The following is a 22,247-nucleotide window of genomic DNA, read 5'->3' on the forward strand; positions in this document are numbered from 1 at the left end:
TGCTCCATCAGTGTAGAGTCACCAGACATCATTGATGTCTTGTGCTGGAGAGGGTTGAGCCTCTTCCTGGCACTCTTTTTCCCGCGATGCAGGCACTTCTGCAATAAAGTCGGCCAAAACCTGGCCTTTTATGGCTGGTCTTGGCTTATACTTTATCGCGTACTCCCCCAACTCAATTGCCCATTTGGCTAGGCGTCCCGATAACTCGGGTTTGCCTAGAACGTTTGCAAGTTTGAAGTTGGAGAGAATGGTGATTGGGTGACCCTGGAAATATCGTCTTAACCTGCGTGAAGCGTGTATAAGTGCTAAGACTAATTTTTCGAGGGTAGAGTACCGGGTTTCTACGTCTGTTAGGATACGACTGACATAATAGATTGGCATCTGGATGCCTTTTCGCTCTACTAGCAGGACTGCCCCGGTTGCTCTATCTGTTGCGGAAAGGTATAGGATTAACTCCTCTCCCGCTTTTGGTGCTGTGAGCGTTGGGAGTTCGATCAAGCGTGACCGAATCTCCTGAAAAGCTGCTTCCGCTTCTGGTGTCCAGCGGAAGTGCGTTTTCTTTAAACAGTTTCTCAATGTTGACACGAAGGGAAACGACTTATCCGCGTGGTTTGCCAAAAAGCGATTAAGTGCCACTAGTCGTCCATTCAGTGTCTGAGCCTGTTTGATGGTGGTAGGTGATTCCATTTTGATTATGGCTTCGACCTTTTCAGGGTTCGCTCTGAAGCCATCTTTAGTGACGATGACCCCCAAGAACTTCCCTTCTTCCATTCCAAAGGCACACTTGCTCGGGTTGAGCTTCATGTTTATCTTCCTGAGCGTGTTGAAAGTTTCTTCGATGTCTTTCAACATCGCTTCTAGGTCCGGGCTTTTGATGACCAAGTCATCCATGTAGACTTCCAAGTTCCTCCCAATTTGGGCATGAAACTGGTTGTCCATCAGGCGTTGGTATGTGGACCCGGCATTCTTAAGTCCGAATGGCATCATTTGGTAACAAAATGTGCCATCGGGCGTCCGAAAAGCGGTTTTGTCCTGATCATCAACGGCCATGTGGATTTGATGGTACCCCTTATACCCGTCCAGGAAGCATTTAAGGCGGAACGGTGCCAACGAATCCACCTTAAGATCAATTTCAGGTAACGGATAACAATCTTTGGGGCATGCTTTGTTCAAGTCCTTGAAATCTATGCACATGCGCCATTGTTTGTTATTCTTCGGTACCATAACGGGATTTGCAACCCAAGTTTGATATCTACTAACGCGTACGATGCCTGCGTCAAGGAGTTCCTTGACTTGGGTTCTACACGCGTTAGTTTGTTCTGGCCCAATTACTCTGCGCTTTTGTACGATTGGCGTAACAGCCGGATCGCATTTGAGCTTATGCTCTGCCTTACTTCGGGGTACACCAGTCATGTCAGCTGGTGTCCACGCGAAAATGTCAGAGTTTTTTTGTAATAAGCGCTTGAGTAAGGTGCGTGTGGGATCAACAACTGTTGGGCCAATGGAGACGGCCTGGTCAGGGTATTTGCCGTTGAAGGCCCATCTTTCTGGTTCGGTGATGGTTGGTTTAGCCATCTTTGGTTTGGGTTTAGATGAGACAGATGCGATGCATACCTGGGGAATGCCGGTGATCATCGCTACACCCTCAGCTGTTGGCCATCCCATCATGCCGTGGACTGAGGATACCACGGCGTTGAATCTTGCCATCCTGTCTCTTCCGAAGAGAATGTCGTATGTGTGGTGTGGCTTCCTCATTACGACAAAATCCACGTCTTCTGTGCGTGAGTGATTCCCGTCCGTAAGAGTGACGGGGAAAGATAGGATACCCAGGGGGGTGTTTGTGCTGCCATCGAACCCTTCCATCGAGGCGCAGATCGTTTCCAGGCGTTCCTTGTCTTCGTCATCTAGCTTGTCGAAGAACTGCCTGTACATCACCGTTGACGAGGCGCCGTTGTCAGCAAGAGTACGAGAAGTGATGTAGTGCCCCAGCTGGCTTTTGATGACGATAGGGCCTTCTTTGCTGGGTCCTCCTGGCACTCGCGGGAAGCGCACCTCAGCTTCCTTCCACGCACATGGTTCTGTCGTTCGCCTTTTTCTTCCTCTGATATTACCATGAACCATGTTGATGCTGATGTCAACGGGCTTTCGTCCGTTGCCTCGGTACCGGTTGTCGTTCCTTCCTCCCTTCTTGATTGATGCCACCAGGTGTGCCAGTCTTCCATCCTTGACGAATGCTTCAACAATATCCTTCAAGGATGTACACTCTTCCGTACCATGACCTTTTGTCCCGTGGAAGTCACAGGATTTGCTCTGATCCGCATTAGGTCGCTGCCGGATCATTGGAGCTTTTGGCCATGGTAGCTTTTCAGTGGCAAATATCTCCGTGACGCTTTTGGTGAGTGGCGTCCACCGGTGTTTTTGGCTTAAAGGGTGTGTGTTATTTCTTCCGCCAACAAGAGGGTGAGAGCTGGATGAGGTGTCAAAGTTTACCCTTGACTGCCAAATACCTAGCTTCCTCTTTTTGTTCTGCCGGGCGATCCGAACATTGTTTTCTCTGGTCCTTTGCGTGTAGAGGTGTGTACTCTGGGGAAGATCTCTTCCCCGTTGCTTCTCCGTCTCGGCAAAGCGCTTGGCTGCCGTCATGATGGCATCCCATGTGGATGGCATGCCGTCCTTACCCGTCAATGTGCGGATAAGCTCTGGGTATTCGGCGCCCTGGATGAAAGCGGCGCGAACAAGATCTTCACTTATGTTGCCCAGACTTAGCTTTTTGGAGTTGAAGCGAGTGATGAAGTCTAGTAAAGATTCATCCTCCTCTCTGACGCAGTTGAGGATCGTCCACTGTTCTTCAGTATATTTCCTTTGTTGGCTGAAGTGTTGGCTGAACTTGTTTTAAAAGTCCGCCCAATCATATATGTGGTGGACCGGTAAACGATCGAACCATGCCCTGGCTGCTCCAACCAGAGTCATCTGGAACATATAACACCACGTGGGTTCCGTCCAGTTACTGACGGTTGCCCCCGCAATGAATCTGTTCAAGTGGTCGTCTGGGTCGGATAGACCATCATAAGTGCCAATGTTGGACATTTGTTTGGCACTTCTCGGGGCGATTGCTTCCGCAATGTCCCTTGCGAACTTTGACTTTCCTGCATTTGTAGCAGTTGGTCTAAAGGTTTTGGAGAAGTCACGCGGGTTTCTCTCCGCATTCGTTGGTTTAAAGGCTTCCCCAAAATTCCTTTTCGGTTGGAAGTCCGTTTCCTTACGCTTCCCTTTCGCCTTATGGCGAGGGTTTGCGTCGGTATCGGATTCTTCCCTCTCATCGTCTGAGTACTCGCACTCACTGTTCATATTAAGATGTTGGCGAGTACTGCCGAATTCGTCAGCCTGTTGAACTGAACGCAAGCGTTCATCCAATTCAGCTTGGAACTCTCTCTGACGTGCTTCGGCCCACGCCTTAACTTGATCTAGTGTTTGGCGAGGGACCCTCGTTCGTTTTTCCAACTGGGCATCAGTGAACCCCAGTGGAATATTTACTGCACTTGCCCCGGCTTGGGTAACCGGGGTAGTGTTCGTAAGATTTGTATAACCGCCGGTGTTCCCCCCAGTTGCTGGGGTTGTGGTTACCGGGGTTTCTTGGTCGATTACTGGCCTTGGGACCGGAGTAACATTAACCATTTCTTCAGAAATTTTGAAAAAACTAATAATTAGTTCTAGCTTTTATGCACGGATGGCGCCAATGAAGAAACACTAGATGAACCCTGGGCAGATTATAGATAATCTGGGGGTTAAGTAATGTTTCCCACGAGGATGAGGTCCAGCAGAGAAGGTTGTTCTTCAGGGGACCTGCAAAACAGACACCGTAAGCTCGTCACTGAGAAGGGGGGGGGGGGTTCCTCCTTGTGACCACCCTCCGGCGTGAGAATCAGACTAGATTGCTCTGAATATAAGTGTATATTAAGAGATTGCTAGATAAGATCGAGATATCAGATGATGTCCTTACCATTCCAAGGTGTTGGAGTATTTATAGCTGAAGGTAGGTTTCCTAGAAGGTACAGCCGGCTGAATAGTATTCCTGTTCTACCAACAGTGGACTACGCACAGGCCATGCTGGTTGGTGGATAGGCTACGGCCAACAGTAACAAGGTCGGCTGTACACTGTTCCTTTACTGCCGGCTACGCACTGTTCCACCAACTGTAGGCTGCGCACGTCCCATTGTAAGGGTTGGTGAGTAGGCAGCGGCTAATAGTGACAAACAGTACTAGAGGGTGCTCCTCCTCGTACTGTTGTCGGTGAGCTGTCACCCCGTGATTGGTTCATGGGCTGTTCTGGTCAAATCGTCTGTTCTGCCCATACCTTAGTAGGTATAGTACGAAAGATCTTCCAGAAGCATACGGACTGGCTCATTTAGGCGGGAGTATTCCCGCCTTGCTCATTCCTTCATGTGACTACTGAAGTAGCTAATGCCTTGTGCGTGTAGCCTTGCTGTTAGTGAGGGTAGCCTTCCCTGGTGGCTTGTATCCGCAGCTGCGGGAACAGGCGGGGTACTTCACCATTGGGAGGCTTTCCCTGCAGGTACAGCTGGCGTACTGCGCGTAAGGTTCTCTGAGCATGGTGGGTCCTGCTGGAGCAGTTGGTCGTTGCGCAGACGTCCCTGTTCAAGGTGAGTCTTGCGGGTCCAACTGGGCTCTGCTGGGACCTACCTCTTCAGCTATGGTATTGACAAATGGAAAAATTGATAAGCTTTTATTAGAAGAGATATATTTTGAGTCCGGCCTTCTTGACAAACTCGTCCAAGCTTCGATATTACACCTGCGTACCTAATAAAGGATTTAATGTTTGTTAAATTTGAAAGTTCTCTAAAATACTAAAATAGTAAAACTTGAAATAATTCGTTAATGAATTAGGTGGAAGGTTTTGATTGGAAAACCTCTTTTGACCACCGTTTTATTTGCCGTCATTTTCTTCTATTAACATGGGATGAGTGTGATTGTTTTACATACATTTTTAAAAGCACTTTCTTACTTTAGCTTATGGTAGTTGTTTTTTTAATTTTTCAAAGTTTTAAATTGTTTTATAATTCGAGAATGGTGATAACAATTTATAGATTTGTTAGAAAATTGATTGTTCATGTATAGTTTATAAACTATGTAAAAATGAATTGGTTTTCGGGTCCATGACATTAAAGTGATGATCAATGTTTTGATCTTAGGCCATGATGTATACTCTAGTTGATCTTAATTTCACATAAGCTCTACATCATTTATTTTTTCTCTTTCACTCCATATTATCCAAAAGAAATGGTTTAACACATTTAACTTCATCTCTCTTCTATTAATATTTAATTTAAAATCAAACATTTGTGTTGTTAAACGTACCCTTTCTACACCATTTTTACTAAACGTACACCCCCTTGAACTTAATACACCAATTACAATTAGCTCTAAACATTATTTACAATTAGCCCCTACAACATTTTTATATAACATCTTTTTCACTTACTAGTCTTCACTATATATATCAACTTAAAAACAATTACACCATTATTAATTTATTTTTATTAGTATTAAGATTGTAAATATTAACAATATCTTTTTTTTTAATTTTAGTGATATCAATATATATACAGCTTGGTATCGTACCGGTAGCAAAAATACCGATCCCGAAAATCACAAATTCTTAGTACCGGTATTGAATGTAAAAATTCAGGAAATATCGATACCGTACCGATCCCGAAACTCAAAACTTTGGTACTGATTCGGTACCGACGGTATCAAATCGGTACTAATTTTAGTACCGGTACAGTATTTGTTCATCCCTACACACACATATATGTATTGTTTTATAAATATAATAGTGCATCGACACCGGTAATAATAAATATTATTATTATGATCAAAAAAATAAACAAAAAAACATTATAGTTTTTAATTTAATATTTTAAAGTGAGACCATAAAAATGTTTTTAATTTAATAAAATTTTTAAAAGAAATTAAAGTTCATGGAAAAAAAATATAGTTTTTATTTTAATATTTTAAAGGAAGACTATAAAATGCAATAAAATGTTACAGGGGAGTAACTTGTCAAATAAAATTCTTAAAGGAAATGAAAGTCCAGGGGAGGGGGTATGACAAGTAAAGAAGTGGGGTACGTTTAGCCTATCCCTTACAAAAATAAATAATAACAAATCAACTAGTAATTAATGCATATTGTTCCTTTTAACCCGTTAAAAGCATAATTCATGGGCCATTTTAACACACTTAACACAAGTAGAGAGTGGTTTAATCCATCTTTAAAGTGTCATGTCATGTTAACCCATGTAAGGGTTAGAGTATACCCTATGTCCTTGAAGTCTCAGGTTCAAAACCTGACTTAAATGAATTTCCCACAATAATGTGTTTTCTTTTTAATGATGTTCCTTAATGGATCAGTGTAAATAGTTGGCATCCCGTAAGGTCAGATCAGACACTCATATATTATTTGTTTCTTTAGCATTTAGTTATCTTAGGCCAAATTTAGAAGTTCGTGCCAAATGGACTTGACCATGGCACAAAAGCAAGTATCAATTGACCCATGGATGTGCACATGACACTAGCCATAGATGTGGATGTTTGGATGAAGGGTTAGATAGATAGGATCCTCTCACTTAAACCACATTTGTCATTATCTATTTATTTGACTACTTTTTTCTCCCTTTTCCTTTTTCTTTTATCAGCTTTCCTTCGAGCATATAGATTTTTTTTGAATCATTGTACAATTCTTATTGCATACCGTACAAGTGATCATAAGTATATAGATTTTAAGGTACTTTTCTTTTCAGGATTGTGATATGTCACCACATGGTGAATGATGGTATATGTTGATAGAATAGGCTAATACAACCAAAAAGTTGTGAAGATGAAAACAAAAAGAATATTATTAGTTGGAAATACATTCAAACATGTAAGAGTTTTAAAGAGATTTTTGAAAATAAAAATAAAAATAAAAACTATGAAAAAAATAATTACAGATAATATTCTCTTTTGCCTAATTCAGGGGGTCTTAACGGGTATATTATAATGTGATTTTAATGGGTATGTTTGTTTGTTATTCTCTTTTACCTAAAGAAATAAAGTTAAAAAAAAGTTTATCTCTTTAAACAGATATACCACTAAACGTGTTTCTATTTTACGAATTTTACATATATTAGTTTAGTTGCGATGAGATGAGAGATATAATTAAAAATTTGAGAAAATACATATTTTTCTTGTAAGTTGAGTATTTACTTAAAAATTATGTTAAAACCAAATAAATACAAAATTTATTATAAATGAAATGAAAACAAATAAAAGTTATTTTTGTAAAAAAAAAGAATAATAAATATAAACATGATTAAAATTGGGTAATAATTTGTAACATACAAACACACAAAAGATGGTAAAAGCAATTAACAAGTAACAATTGGGAGATAAGGTCAAATCAATAGATATCCATCAAGTTAGATGAGGATTCTCATGTGTAGTTAAGTCAATATCAAAGATTTCAAATAAGGTTACGTGACTCAGGTACCACGTGCCTCCAAATATGTTGTCATGTATCATACCTAATTATAGAGAAAAATTCAAACCAAGTTTTAGATGTTATATTTAAGCAAAGACTAATGTCTGGTCATTTTAGTTATTCGTCTAAAAGTTATTTAATTGTACACCGATTGATGTTTTAACTTTTAGGGCCCACTTTTTAGATTGGGTTTGTTGTTATAAACTTAAAATGAGTTTTTACGCAATTGCATACAACGATGCGTCTAACTCATTATAACAATGCAAACACTTTTTACATGTGATTTGTTGTGGTAATGAATTTTGATGCAAATTTATATAAGAGCGTTTCTAGCCATTACACAACAACAAAAAAAAACATTAATGTTGCAAATACCATTGCACCAATTGCGATACAATAGAGTTGTAATCCGTTAGTGGTGTGTCTACTTTCCAAGCTTGTTTGCAATTAGTATGTGCATCCACATTCAAGGCATGATCCGTTGTTTATAACGTGTTCTAATGCACATGAGCATAACGTTTTAATGGTGTGTGTCACTTTGACGAATCTTTCTATTATTTTATCTTTTTAGAAGTGCTCGAAGTTTTAAATGTCAAACAAAACTACAAGAAACAATCATTCTAACAATACAGATATACTTTCAATGATTTTCAAATATATTATTGAAGGATTGAAAAACCTTTCATAAATTAATGTGTTTGCATCACAACAGTGACGGATCTAGTAAAATTTTCCAGGGGTATCCTCAAATAAAATTCGGACCTAAGGTATCCTAAATTGCAAAGAGTATATAGTCAATGGATCAATCTGATTATTGAAGGTTGAAAATGGATGCAAATGACAAATAAGGACTGATTTTGCACATGTAGAACACGCTCGTTTTATTGCCATGCCTAATAGCCACTCTGTAGATACTGCTTCCTTCATAATGCTAAAAATCTTAAATTTTTGCACTTCCCTGACAAAGTTGAAGTGTAGTTCGGGCTACCCTGACTCCCTAACATATCCGCCCATGCATGCATAATAAACTATAATTAATCACAACTCCCTATAGTTGCAAATATTGTGTCTATTTAAAGTATGCAAGTGTAGTTCATCTTAATTAAAAGAACTTTTTATATAAATAAACATGTATACATGATTACATGGATATACAAATATATGCATACACATGCATCATCGCATGGAGACAATTATTGTTAACAAAGTATGGGGACAAGTGACGGGTCCATTGACATATTTTTAATATGGTGGGTTGCAATTGTCTAGTTTATGTAGGTCCTGTGGAGTTGGCACCATTGTCTTCGTATTTGTTCTAGATTTACTATTCTATTGGCTAATTAATGGCTGATGGTTAGAAAGTGAAATATCATAATTCTTTTTCTTTGGATCTAGAAGCAAAGCCCACCATCTAACTCACTAGTCTGTTTGGTAGTGTAGCTTTTACACTTGGTTAAACCATACTAGTCCACTACCACACTAGCCCATTAGTTCATAACTTTACTAGGTCTTCAATCTTGGTTACCTTTTAAACAATATTGAACATCACCCTAAAACCACCCGCTATGGCCGCAGTGGTGGTTGATGGCTGGCGCTCTTGGGTGCTGAACACCATTAAGGGGCGCCCTTGATGGTGGGACACCGTTCTGCCGGTCGTTGGAACGCCGGGCGTGGAAGAGAGAAAAAGGTGAGGTATTTTGTAGGCCCTATCTCTCTATTTCTCACACAAACACATACATACATATGTGTGTGTATATATATTAAAAATGGGCGCCCTTGGGGCATTAAACCATAGCGAAACATTATTGGTTGGGGCTTCGATTCCCCCGGTGCTTACGTGGTGCTGACGTGGCACTGTGGAGGGGCTTCGATGCCCCCCCCCCCCCCCCCCCCGGGATGATCTAACACAAAGTTAGGGTTGAGTGACAATGTGCCATCACGAATTCTATGTGGCGCGCTTTCAAGTGGTTCACATGATTGGCAAGACCATCCTCGAGAACTGCTGAAATATATTAGAACGAAGGCGAGAAACTTTAGGCCTTAAGTAAAATGATTTTTCCGGGTTTAAATAATTAAATTTTTAAATAAGCTCTTCTGTTAATGTTTGGGTTGTGCACTTTTTTTTATACAAATGGACTTAAATGAATCGAGTTTTAACATTTTTTTTTTTGAAAATTCCAGGTCTACCGATATGATTGGGCGATGAATCGCCGCCCTCCAGCCCAACGCCCCCCCCTTCCCCACCACCACCACCACCACCACACCCACACAAAGCCAGCTTTGATGAGTGGCATATCGGGCACTTGGTGTCCATATAATGTAGATGCACTTTTCTAGATGGTCCATTAAGACGCTATCTTTTCAGTGAAAAACAAAAAATAACCAATCAAATTTCTATTTATGTGAATTAAAAAAAAATGATATATGTCATCATGAAAAAATAAATGTAGGAACACTTTGTTAAATTCAACACTCCCTTCATCATAAATTAAGAACACAAAAATTTCAACTTAAATCAGATCCTAAAATGCAACATAGAGGATTTATCAAACACCTTAGAATGTGAATGTTGAACAAATTCCTTCATCGTTGTAGCCCGATACTTGGCCGGATTTTGTTCCGATAAAAACTCCTTAATGGGTTCAAAAATCTTCCCCATGTCAACCATTCCCGTAGTAAAGAAACATGCCACTGATACCCGTGGCCCGATACTGCCCGATACTACTTGACACCACCCTGTGTTCTGCACTCACGAACTCATCGTTCGATATCAACTGCAATTTGTCCATTCAAGAAGTTTATAAAATACACGTATTGTCTATAATATATATAAACGAAACCTTTAAAAGCTCTCTGGTTGCTCCCTACATTCTCTCAAGCCACCAGATTGCATTATTTGTAAATGAAGGCTTCTCATTCATTTGACCCGAATCCACGGTATGGGTCGCACCAAACCCAGATATTTTAACATCTCATTAAATTAGAAATTAATCTCACCAAATATTTGATATGAAAATCCTATAAAATATGGATATTACTAAAAATTAATATATGGTTTCTTTAAAAAAAGATATATGTTATTTATAATTAAAAAATAATTTTATAATAAAAAAATAAGTGGGTCTTGAGTCTTATCAAACCCAAGTAACTTTTAAACCGGGTTATACCATTTCATTTATTTGTGACACTTTTTCAGCATCAAATACTAAGTATATTATTAACTTATGTACGATAAATAAAATCAAAATTCAAAAAATATATAAATATTATAAACGAATAATGTAAAACCCCCGTAATACGGAAGATAAAAGCTAGTTAGATAATATATGTTAAGAGTTTATTATAATTATTTCTACCAATATTACGTTATAACTATCTTTATGGTAACTCTATATATAGTTGATTAATATGTTTTCTTACTTGTAGAAGATCACCGATATTGACCACAAGGGCGCCCGGTACAAAGGGAACATTAACCCATTGATTCATGTGAAGGAACTGGAGGCCGCCGATATGGTCTTGTAGGAGTATTGTTATAAAGTCATTATCTGCATGCTTTCGAGCCCCGATTGTTAGTTCTGGCTGTGGTGATGCAGGATAATAATGGCATATGGTGGCAAGTCCATCGGCACATCCAATGTCTTTTAGGTGACTCGAACCAATCCCAAGAGCCTCAGAAAACAACTCAAACAAAGAACACCCTAATTTCGTCACTTGTTTTGAGTACTCGATCAGTATATCCCTGTAACCAAACCCCATAGTCATTACAAAAAGTGTAACATCAAAACATGGATAAGGCTAACATGTGACACAATACAGTAGGAGAGTATTATCAAAAGTAGAATTAACAATATTTAAAATTCTTAAGTAACCTTAAAAATAAATTAGTGTATCCTAAGTTTCCACAAACTTTCACATTCAAATATTTATTTTAGAGAAAATTATAGAAAACTTCATTAAAGTTTATATAAAGTTGCAGATTTCACACTCAACTTCTTTAAGTTATTTTTAACAGATTATGTCATTTACCTTAATTGTCATAAAAAACTTCAGTTTTACTTTTTGGAAATGACAATTTGACCCTTACCCGGACAAACTTATAATTTTCATATATATTTTCCTTTTAGCTGGGTTGGGGCCAAAAGACACAATGTTGATAGAGTTTTTAACCGTAAAGGACGTCCATTGAAAAAAACGATCAAACATAAATGACGTCTTTTGCTATTCTGTCTAACAAGTAAATAGTTTTTTTCTTTTAATAAAAAATATAACTTTTAATAAAGATTAGTATTTTATTGTACATTTATTTTCGTTCGTTTATTATAGTTACATCTTCTTCTTCTTCTTCTTCTTCTTCTTCTTCTTCTTCTTCTTCTTAAATACATATTTTCAAAACAACTTAAATACTTATTTTGGGGGTTGTAAACAGGTTGTCGAGCCCAAGCTCAAAAGTAGACGTGAATATCAATCCTTAGGACCTAAGAATTTAATAAAACCAGACTAAATTGTAATGAATGACATTTTAATTTCATAAAACCATACTAAAATATAACCGGTCTAAAATTTAAAATGAATATATAAACAAAACAAACAAACACATAAATGAACGAATGTAAACAATCAAATTTTAATAAATGAATGAACAAAAAGGATATATTCGTTCATCTATTAAATAAGCAAACGGTTCACTGAACGTTAAACATGATTAAATACCTGCAAGGCGGAGGCAATTCTTGTGGGCTCGGAGGATCAGGAACCATTCGACAATGAAACGAGTCTCTCCATCTAACAGGCAATGTGCTTGAAAGATCAACATTACTATTATAAACATCCTCTTACTACTATCCGTAATATACCATTCTTTCTTCACCTCATGTTCTTGATCAAAGAATCTAAGTGCATCATCTCTCATGTCCTTCATAACACTCTCCGGAATCCCATGGTTAATAACCTGAGAGAACCCCCATATACTAGATGCTTCTTTGATTTGTGTCACAATATCTTTTCGTCGAACTGAGTCAGAGTTGAATCCATGCAGATTTATGATAGGTAAATCGACATGAGAAGTGCATTGAGGGAAATCATCAGGAGGTTGAATGAATATTCGAGGTACTTTGGTGATTCCGGTATCCACCAAGCCTTTGACTCCTCCTTTTGTTTCGTCGAACGCTTTCAGTTCACTTTTACGGTCGAATGTATCTTCGGTGAAGGCCATCGACGGTTGGTGTTTTTGCGTGCAGTATTGACTACAAGTGCCGTGTTGAATATAATACCGCCTTTTAAAAAAAAAATAATAACGACAACTCACCTACTCTTTCTTTTGTTTGTCAGAATCTAGAGATGGCATCTTAGCATCTCACATGATAATATTATTAATTTTGTAAGATTGTTGGTTAAAGATTCTTTTATCTTGTCCCACTACAAGACAAATTTGGCTTTTAGCAAACGATTTCTAACGGATCACTGACAGATATTCCTGTTAAACCGCATATGATGAGTAACCAACGTGTTAATTGGTATCATTATGGGATATTTTATAAATCACAATGTACAATTTGCTTACAAAACTGAAAAATAAGCTAATGCTGGTTTCTAAATCACAAAATATGTTAAAATTTTCATGAGATTTGAGGCAAAGATTCTTTTATTTGCTAACTTTCATGGTGTTAAAAATCACAAGTAAAAAACTAACGTTTTATTAATATAATTAATAAAATATATAAAAAATGTTTGTGATACCAACTATCAATGTTAATTTTATCTTATACATAAAATACAAGAAAAACCTATAACCCATGCTTTTCAGATGATTGTGTAAACCCATGAATCCGTCATAAATCCCTGAGTAAATCAAGGATATGAATTATGATAAGATTACCACCTAGACTTTTCAGGTGTTTGTCGGAGTGGGGCCCTTTAGTTGTAGAATGCAATTGGTAATCCGTCAATAAAACATTTTACCAATAGCAACCATCGGGTATTTTGGTTTTAAAAACGACAATCTTGATATCTTTGGGTATGGTTAGTTGTTTTGCTTTGTAACAATAAAATACGAAAAAGGCTCCGAATTCTCGTTTCGTTTTAGGCCTCCTAAAGGGTTGGGTCGGCCTTGACATGTCCAATATGGTCTTGCAACATTTGCTTCATTGCTTGGTTCTGTAAAAGCTCTAGGAATTTTGGCCCCACAATTCCATTCGAACCGGCCTCACTTCTCTCTCACACACGTGATTTCACTAATCATAAGAAGCATCCCGTTACATGTTTCACAAGCTTTAATCTCATTCATATCTCGATTTCTTATCAACCCACTGGTTGTTGGATCCAAAACATTATCTTTAATTTCATAAAGACACATAATCATTTCAATTGAGATCAGTTGTTCTAACGTACTCTTGACTCGCAATTTGTTCCTCTCTATGTTGACTCCTAACCTTAGATCTTAACATCAATCTAGTTATAATGTTGTCTTCGGAATGACAAACCTTTAAAGGGATCAAATACAATTCTAATACCAAAAAATGTTGCTCTCTATGTAACAAAAAATTAACAAAATTTACTTATTATCATGGATATATTAATGTTACACTTATATTTTTGTAATCATTCATTTTTTTCTTCAATGGTCTCTTCTGTCACTTGGGCATTACTATCTTCATCCATAGCCGCACTTCCTTCTTCTGCTGATGCACCGCTATCTTGTTCATGTTCAGGTTCACCGCTATCTTGCTCAGGTGCACTGCTATCTTGTTCAGGCGGTCTATCTTCTTCATCGCCTTCAGCCTTCTGTAACAAGCTCCAGTACATAATGCTTGCTGTTAGGATCAATATCATCTTCGGGTTAACCTGTCACCAAATTAATATTCATTTTACAAACATTTTAAAAAAGTAAACTATTTTTTTCAATTATTATATGCAATGAAGTAGTAAATTTGACCTCCATAATGTCCTCAGGTAATAAGAAGATGGAGCATCCAAGCTTTCTTGCAACACTAATAATATAAGTTGCATTTAACTTCTTATCCTCCTCTGCAATTTAAAAAAAAAAGTTACCTTTTTTAAAGTCGAATTAGCATTTTACGGCTTAAAATGATAAACATTTCAAAATTACCAGTCGCGCCTTTGGTAACAAGACCCCAGTTTACAACTCTCTTTTTCACCGCGCTAAGAAGTTCAAGGAAGAAAACACCATCCGATAGGCGTTTATCCTGCGTTATTAAAAAAATCCATAAAATGACAGACAAAATTGATAATGTAGATACAAGATTAAGTTTAGCACTTTAGTCAAACTTACCACATTGACTTGTGATAATCAGAAAAAGTCAACATGGTCAAACTTACCAATTATTGACTTTTGATGTTTACCTTGAAGCTATCCATTTGTGTTTTGCCTGACTGTTTGACTTTCATGTTTGCCCATTGTAGGATATCAGCATCAGTTATTTCTTTTCCTTGACCATGAGTTCTTAAGTTTCTAAGAAGTTGAAGCATGCTAAATCTCATTAACTGCCACAAAAAAGCTTGAAGAAGCCAATGCAAAAAATATTAACAAATTTTTTCATAGTTTAAAACATATATAATCATGTTTATATAGTAACAAACCTATTATGAGTTTTTTGTTTCCCGAAACAATGTCATCGCCGGCAACATTTACAAGAGAGAAGTTTAGTTCCTTCCCAATCCTTACAACTTGGTTACAATTCTCAACTTTTCTAAACGGCATTTTAATCGGAGGTTTCGATGCTTGCTTCCACACAACCGACCCCGGAGCAAGTTTATCAAGAACCTCAAGAAGAACCCATCTATCTCAAAAAAAAATAAATAAACAAATAAAAAAAAAATCAAGTGATTGAATCATAAACTGCCTACCATTTTTTTCTTTGATAAGCATGAGAACCTGTTACTGGAAAACTTACTGGACCCCACTAATCTAGTGTTATCCAAAGGGCAGTTGACTTTCAAGAGGGTTAAAGACAGAAAACCAGTGGAAGTTGGATTTAAAAACTCAAACATTTACCACTGTGCCACCCCCTTGAAGGCCTGGGCCCGCTTACCCTTTTCTTGGGAACATGTTTTTTTTTTCTTTTCGGACTCACCCGTTTCTGATATCCTCCCACACATTATTAACATGCGTTTCAACTCCAAGACTGTTGATCCACATTCTAAAACATCTTTCTTCCCTTGATGTACTTTCATCGTCGGTCATGATCTCAGCAAACGAAGTCTTTGATTTATCTATAGTAAGCCCATTCCTGTTATTTAAATCAAACATCTCATATCATTATAATTCATAATTAAACATTTTCTGACTTTTATACACTTCAAAGCAAGCAACAAGACTCACCTATGCTGAAATATTTGCGCCACGAATGCAAGATTTAAATTTGTGGACCCCTCAACAATGTCCTTTGATGTAACATATCTTTTGCAGTCCAATTTCTCGGCTTGTTCGATGATTAATTTTGCTCTTTCCGTGGGATCTTTCGTCTCTAAAGTTTTAGTGGTACCGTGCTCAGGGGCAAGAATATTAAGTAAATGCGCATATGCCTCTCCGTCCTAAGTCATATACATTAGATATAAGTCACTTATATAACAATGTAATACAACACTTTTCATATTAATCCCAAAAGGAAAGTAAACATACCTTAAGATCAGATGAAAAGTTTGTAACTTCTTTTTTGTAGCCCGATTTCTTTAACTGAAAGTTCATCCATTTTAGAAGAACCTTTTCCGGAGCCAAACCCATGAGCTCTTCGGCTTCCTGTAATCATTTAACACCGTACTTGCATGTAAATAAAATGTACAAAAATTTAAATAAATAAGTAAATCCTTAAGAAACCAAACAAGCCATCCAAGTTCAAACCTTGCTATCTTCAACCATTGCAGCCAACTCAGGAGTTTTCTTGAAATCAACACTTGCTAGAAGTTGTATCTAACAAAAGCCAAACAGTAAGTTAACAATAAATATAAATAAAAATCTTGTATTCACTTACAAAAAATAATCTCATAAATCACCTTAACGATCTGAGATATCAACCCGAGTAATAGGTGTGGCTGTAAACAGGAACCAAAAGGAAAAAAAAATACTTAGCACATACTTAAGTTTAGATAATTAGTCCGTTTTGACCCGAAACCCGACTATTTAAAAGTGATATGTTGTCAACTTACTCTTCCTTCAGCCAAATCTTGTGTGCCAATGTTAACAACGGTGCAGCCTATAGCTTTTGCCGAGTTAAGACAAAGCGTGTGATTCTCGTTTCTCTCCCATGGATTAAGAACCTTTTTAGTATTAATGGCGCGCTCATCTATTGTACCAGGGACAGCTAAATTAATCATCTTACTACAAAACAATACTCAAAGGAATTAGTTAACATGTTTATCTTTAATGAAACAAATAAGTTAACATCAAGTTATTATTAATACCATAAAAGTACTCCATTTTTAGCAAGATCAAATATTGCGTTGGTGGACGGGTCTAAAGGAAGAAAGTTCTTCAAAAACTTATCTTCTGCAAGATAGTTGTTAATATGATTAACATATGAAGCTTTTTCTGTCTCACTAATGCTGTGACGAAGCAAAGTCGTGGACGATTTGACAAATGACGAGGTTGTTCTAAATGTTTTTGATGTTGCCCCTATTTTTGCACTTGCCCAAGATTGTAAATTCAGATATACCTGTAATATTTCATAAATGTTTAAAAGAATCCCACGTGATTTTTTATTATTCAACGAAATAAAGAGGTGTTTGGCATTGCATGTTGTAACCAAACGGGCCGTATGATGTCATACAAGCTGTATCATAGACCGAAAAAAGGTTGTACGACCTATATGGCTTTATCAGTGGTTACATTAGTCATTTCTTTGTCGGTACAAAAATCATACGAGCTATATGATGTACAATTTTAAATTTGCCTGAAATAAAAACTTAAGAAATCATTTTTGATCTAAAAGATTGAAGGTTTTTGTTTGGTGAATAATTACAATTATATTCATAATTATATTGATTAGGATAAGGCGGGGAGAATTGTGTTTGGCCCTTATACAACCCATATGACCTATTTTTCACCCTACCATATTGCCTGTTAGACAGTCAAAACGACGCGCTTGACCACTTTTTGCCAGTAGAGTCTAGAAGGCACATAAGTGGTGTTTGTATAGCAGTGGTGAGTTGTGATAATATGATGATCATTAACAATTTCAGTATACCAAACACTAGAAATTGATAATCTACAACTTGAAAGCGCGATAACTAAATAATTAGTTTCAAAACACAATGCCAAACGCCCTTAAACGAACTAGACCATCCACTCACCCGAAGGAAGCCTTCAAAATCCAACTCTTTTGCCATGTTAGAATAAGAGTCGCCTAATATACTTGTAACCTCATCCTGTGTTGAAACCTCATTAAAGGGCTTTAGTTTTGCTAAAACCGGCGGCAAATCCTGTATTGTGACCGTGCCAGACTGATTTCTAGCTGAAACAAACTACATACACAAATTCCACAAAGGTACATATCGATTAATGTTTATGTTGACATCTATATCAAACCAATGAGCAAAGATATAACCAATGAATTTACATACTTTGGTTCTAAGTTTACGAAGCTCGACTTGAGTGAATTGGCTTTGGAGCCATGGATCACTAACAAAGACACCCTCAAATGTAGACATCTTTGATTTGTTTTAGCTCCAATCCAAAAATTCTTGAAATATAATAATCACAATCAAACAATCGATATATCGGAAAAGAATCATGCACATAATAATTCAAGAAAAATGGCATTCAAGAAAATAACACTGCAAGATTGAATCTTTATGATCAAAGAATTCGGAAAAACAAAGGTGGGATTGTAAAAAAAGATATGAAAACCTTAAGAAATTGATCATGGATCAATGATGTATGCAGAAAGGCGAAGAATTGACGTCGGGTTGATGATATTGTTGAATTTGGTATTGTGTTTTGTGAATGGAAGAGGACGGAGGGTGAGTGCATGGAGAACGGAGAGAAAATCGCATTGCCTTTAGAAGACAAGGTGATGGATATAATGTTTGATTTTTTGAGGTATGAATTCAAATAATATTATTTAATATTCAATGCATATATACATCTAGACATCGATCTAGTGATCTAGCTAGTGTGATATTTTATGAAAATAAAAAATGGTATATTGTCTCGGTGGTTGAATCAAATAAAAATTAAATTGGCATGCCAATCATGTGAATCATCAATTATTGTAATTATATATACACCATAGTGTACTTATATATTGTAATGTATTTACAATATAATAACACTACGATGTAGTTACATAATTACATTATTTGATTCGCACATTTAACACGATAATTTAATTTATACGTTAACTTTTCCCTTTATGTACAACATGTTTTGCAAGATAAATACTTAACTATACATGCTTATATTGTTGGAAAAATGTGTGAATTAAAAAGTATTTTATACTTGGTATCTGTTTTGCATGGGAAGTTTGAAAGCAAATATATGCAATTATGCACATTTATATTTATATGATGAATGCAAATATGCACATTTTTTATTTAAGCATTCAACAAACATGTGTATAGTTCAAGTGATCTTGACAAGTGTGGCTTTGATTCAAAGGTTTCCTTTAGTGTACACGTATTCTTATAGTAATAATACAAAATAATTTTACACAACCAAAAATACCTCAAATTCCCATACAAAATTCAATATCAATCAATCAAATACATAAATACACCAACAAAAAAATAATATTTTCAAATTACAACACCACCATCAACCCACAAGAAACCACCACAACCATCAAACAGCGCCACACACTCCACCCACCAACTCGGTAAGACCCCGAAGGCGTTGACGCCTTCGCAGCTTTACCTTTCCCACCATCTGCATCCGATGCATCAGCCACAAGAGCAATATCCGGCACTGACGCTGGCGCCGGTGCCGGAGGTGGAATATCAGTTCCAAAGATTGCTTCAGGAAGCAATACTTTATTGACCTGATATATCGCCACAGGGTCAGTTGAATGAACACTGCTACTCACTTCAGTGTTCGTCCAACCTGACCCAATGTGCACAGTTCCTGTCACATCACTAAAGTTTAACCCGCCTGCCAACATGGTAACCGGTCCTGCATCGCTTAGGTTCTTGAAGTCCGAAATAGAGTAAAAATGCGGTAGCGCATGGAATAAACACAATTGTTTGAGTTGATCATTTGTTAGGTTTGATAAAGATGGTTTCTTTAAGGAAGTGAAGGCTTTATCTCTTGGTACAAAAAGAGTGATGCCTTCTTCAGTGTTATTGGCTTGGTTTTGTAATGTTTCGATAACTTTCGTCGTTTCAAGGTATTTAAGGAATGTGGAGAATGGGCCGGCGACGGTTAGGAGGTCGGTGAGGTTGACATAGTCCGGTGCTGGAGCCGGTGCCGGTGAAGGGGTTGGGGATAAGATGATTGGTGGTGATGTGGCTGCTTGTGAGTATGTGAATAAGATTGTGATGAATAATATGAGAATCTTGATGGAACCCATGTTCAAGATTCAAAATCCTGCAAAACCTAGTTGGGAATTAGATTAAAGATTTAATCTTTATCATCAAAATCTTAAATTTATCATAATCTTGAAATGTGATTCATGAAGCTAAGATAAAACCCATTTGGAAATTACATCAAAATCTTTAATTTAATCTAGAGGTGGGCAAATAAACCAGGTAACCGACCCAACCCGGTAATTTAACCGAAACTAAACTGGTTTGGAACCGATTGAAACCGTAGTTTAGAAACCGGCTTGTAAGTTTCTTCACCAAAACCAGTTCCAAACCGGTTAACTGAACCAAAACCAGACAAAAACCGGTCTAAACCCGAAGCGAAACCGACCATAAACTGGTTTTGCTTTTTTTGACCAAACTGAACCGGTTTTGAGTTTTAAACGTATTTATGAAACTCTAATTTATGCAACTCTAAGAATCGAAACTTTGTTTTTAGTAGGAATGGGTTTGCTATCCAAAAGGGGTTGCGGCGCAGCTTGTTGCCCGCTTACCTGCCTGTTCATTGTAAATCGTGTTTCTATGATATTAAATTGTCTTAAAAAAATGCAAAAACAAGGTCAAGAAATTTCAAGAATTTGGTTTAAATTTTAAAGATGAAAGCCTTGTACAATCAAAATCTTGAAATGTGATTCATAAAGATAACATATAACCCATTAAGAAACTACATCAAAATCTTGAATTTAATCCACCAATTAAAAAAAAAGTCAACAAAATTCAAGAATTTGGTATGAATTTGAAGACCAAAGGTTGAGCTAGCAGAATCTTGAAATGTGATTTATAAAGCTAATGTACATGAACAGATCTAGATCTATGTATCAATATAAGTAATAATTAGTAAGTGAAACAAAAGCCCATTTCAATTATGCAAAGAAGAATGCAATGTTAATAATGATCAAATTGATATAATATTATTAAGTTGCAATGGAATGTAGAATGTGTTGGAGAGTATAAATAAGAGGATTTGGGTGATAAAATATTAACATTAGAATATGTTAAAGAGTGGTGGCTGGTGTGTGGCAGGGTAAGAGTTGGTACAAGTCAAAAGTGCAAGCAAAAGATATTGTGGTTAGGGTTGAATATGTGATTTAGTTTTTCTTTATGATATCTCAGATTTCATTAGTGTATATTATGTGTGGTTTAATGTTATTTACTAATAGAATATATTTTATTTGTCAAAAAGAAGCAAGCAAGACTTGTTTGTGAAGTTTGGGGACCTAAAAAATTAAGAATTTGATTTCATTGAGAAATACATTATTGTTGAGTTGTAAGTCCTTTGTTAATGAAATATATGAAGGTTACAAGGGTGCAAACTCGTTAACATGATTCTCGTTGTAGAGGAAACTTTTTATTATAATTTGCATGATTGTTTTTCATTTCGTTTCTCATGATGCTACTGTTGCGTGTGAAACATACTTCACAAGTTTTCGATTTCTTAACATAAACCGTAAATTCTTAGTTTGATCTTTTAAACTTTGCACAAGAAACAACACTTTAAGAAAATAAACAAAGCTCACCCAAATATATTAGAGGTTATGGTTCATTAAAAGTAAACAAAGCTCACTCAAATATATTAGAGGTCATATTTCATTATTTTTGTTTAATAACATAATAACATTTAATAACATTATTACTGAATCCTAATGTTTGTGTACAACCTAATATTTATTGAATTTTATGTTTCAATTATGAAGAGTATGTACTCCTTTAACATATTTTGGATGCCCTCAAGTAGTCAAGGCTCAAGGTGAGATCTCTTAATCAAGGAAATTTCTCTCACTCAACCAATTTATAACTTAATAAAATGGAAACAAAACAAATAATTTTATTGTGTCCAACCTTGCACTCTACCCGACCACCATCACAAATTCTTCAAGTTTCTCTCTCGGGGAGGTGGAATGCGTTTTTCATTTTTTATTTTCTTTGGGAATATTAACAAATTTAGTCCTCTAGCATTGGCTAAATTACTTAAAATTTGCACACATGCAATAGAACTTTACCAATTAGGCCTTGATTTGTATCATTAGGTATATTAAATGTGATAAACATGTGTTCAACTTTAATTATGAGAAGATGGATGAACTAACAATTGAAAAACTACGGGTTAACGGATACTTTTGCACCAGCTTAAATATTAAAAATTGTCAAAGTAGTTGGTGGATTGTGATTTGTGAAT

General features: G+C 36.7%; 1 protein-coding gene and 2 pseudogenes across 2 annotated transcripts; all 3 read right to left on the reverse strand.

The window, feature by feature from the left end:
* Positions 1-9,983: 9,983 nt before the first annotated feature.
* Positions 9,984-12,956, reverse strand: LOC143536594 (1-aminocyclopropane-1-carboxylate oxidase homolog 1-like; annotated as a pseudogene). The gene is made up of 3 exons (XR_013135911.1): positions 12,251-12,956; positions 10,958-11,279; positions 9,984-10,311 (listed from the first exon to the last, which is right to left on the reverse strand). The product of XR_013135911.1 is annotated as a 1-aminocyclopropane-1-carboxylate oxidase homolog 1-like (transcript).
* Positions 12,957-13,927: 971 nt separating this feature from the next.
* Positions 13,928-18,628, reverse strand: LOC143536604 (fimbrin-5-like). Its single transcript, XM_077030556.1, has 15 exons — positions 18,402-18,628; positions 18,116-18,234; positions 17,846-18,016; positions 16,958-17,208; positions 16,703-16,874; positions 16,550-16,588; positions 16,398-16,466; positions 16,179-16,295; positions 15,879-16,090; positions 15,631-15,786; positions 15,137-15,336; positions 14,900-15,054; positions 14,646-14,742; positions 14,472-14,563; positions 13,928-14,380 (listed from the first exon to the last, which is right to left on the reverse strand). Exons 2-15 carry the CDS (start codon positions 18,200-18,202, stop codon positions 14,138-14,140), a joined length of 2,061 nt encoding a protein of 686 aa, XP_076886671.1. The 5' UTR covers positions 18,203-18,234; positions 18,402-18,628; the 3' UTR covers positions 13,928-14,137.
* Positions 18,629-19,198: 570 nt separating this feature from the next.
* Positions 19,199-20,202, reverse strand: LOC143536614 (fasciclin-like arabinogalactan protein 7 pseudogene; annotated as a pseudogene).
* Between the last annotated feature and the right edge of the window lie 2,045 nt (positions 20,203-22,247).

The sequence above is a fragment of the Bidens hawaiensis genome, unplaced genomic scaffold (assembly GCF_021521415.1).
Source record: "Bidens hawaiensis isolate Kalapana, Puna unplaced genomic scaffold, B.hawaiensis_p1.1 tig00000780_1, whole genome shotgun sequence".
Lineage (NCBI taxonomy): Eukaryota > Viridiplantae > Streptophyta > Magnoliopsida > Asterales > Asteraceae > Bidens > Bidens hawaiensis.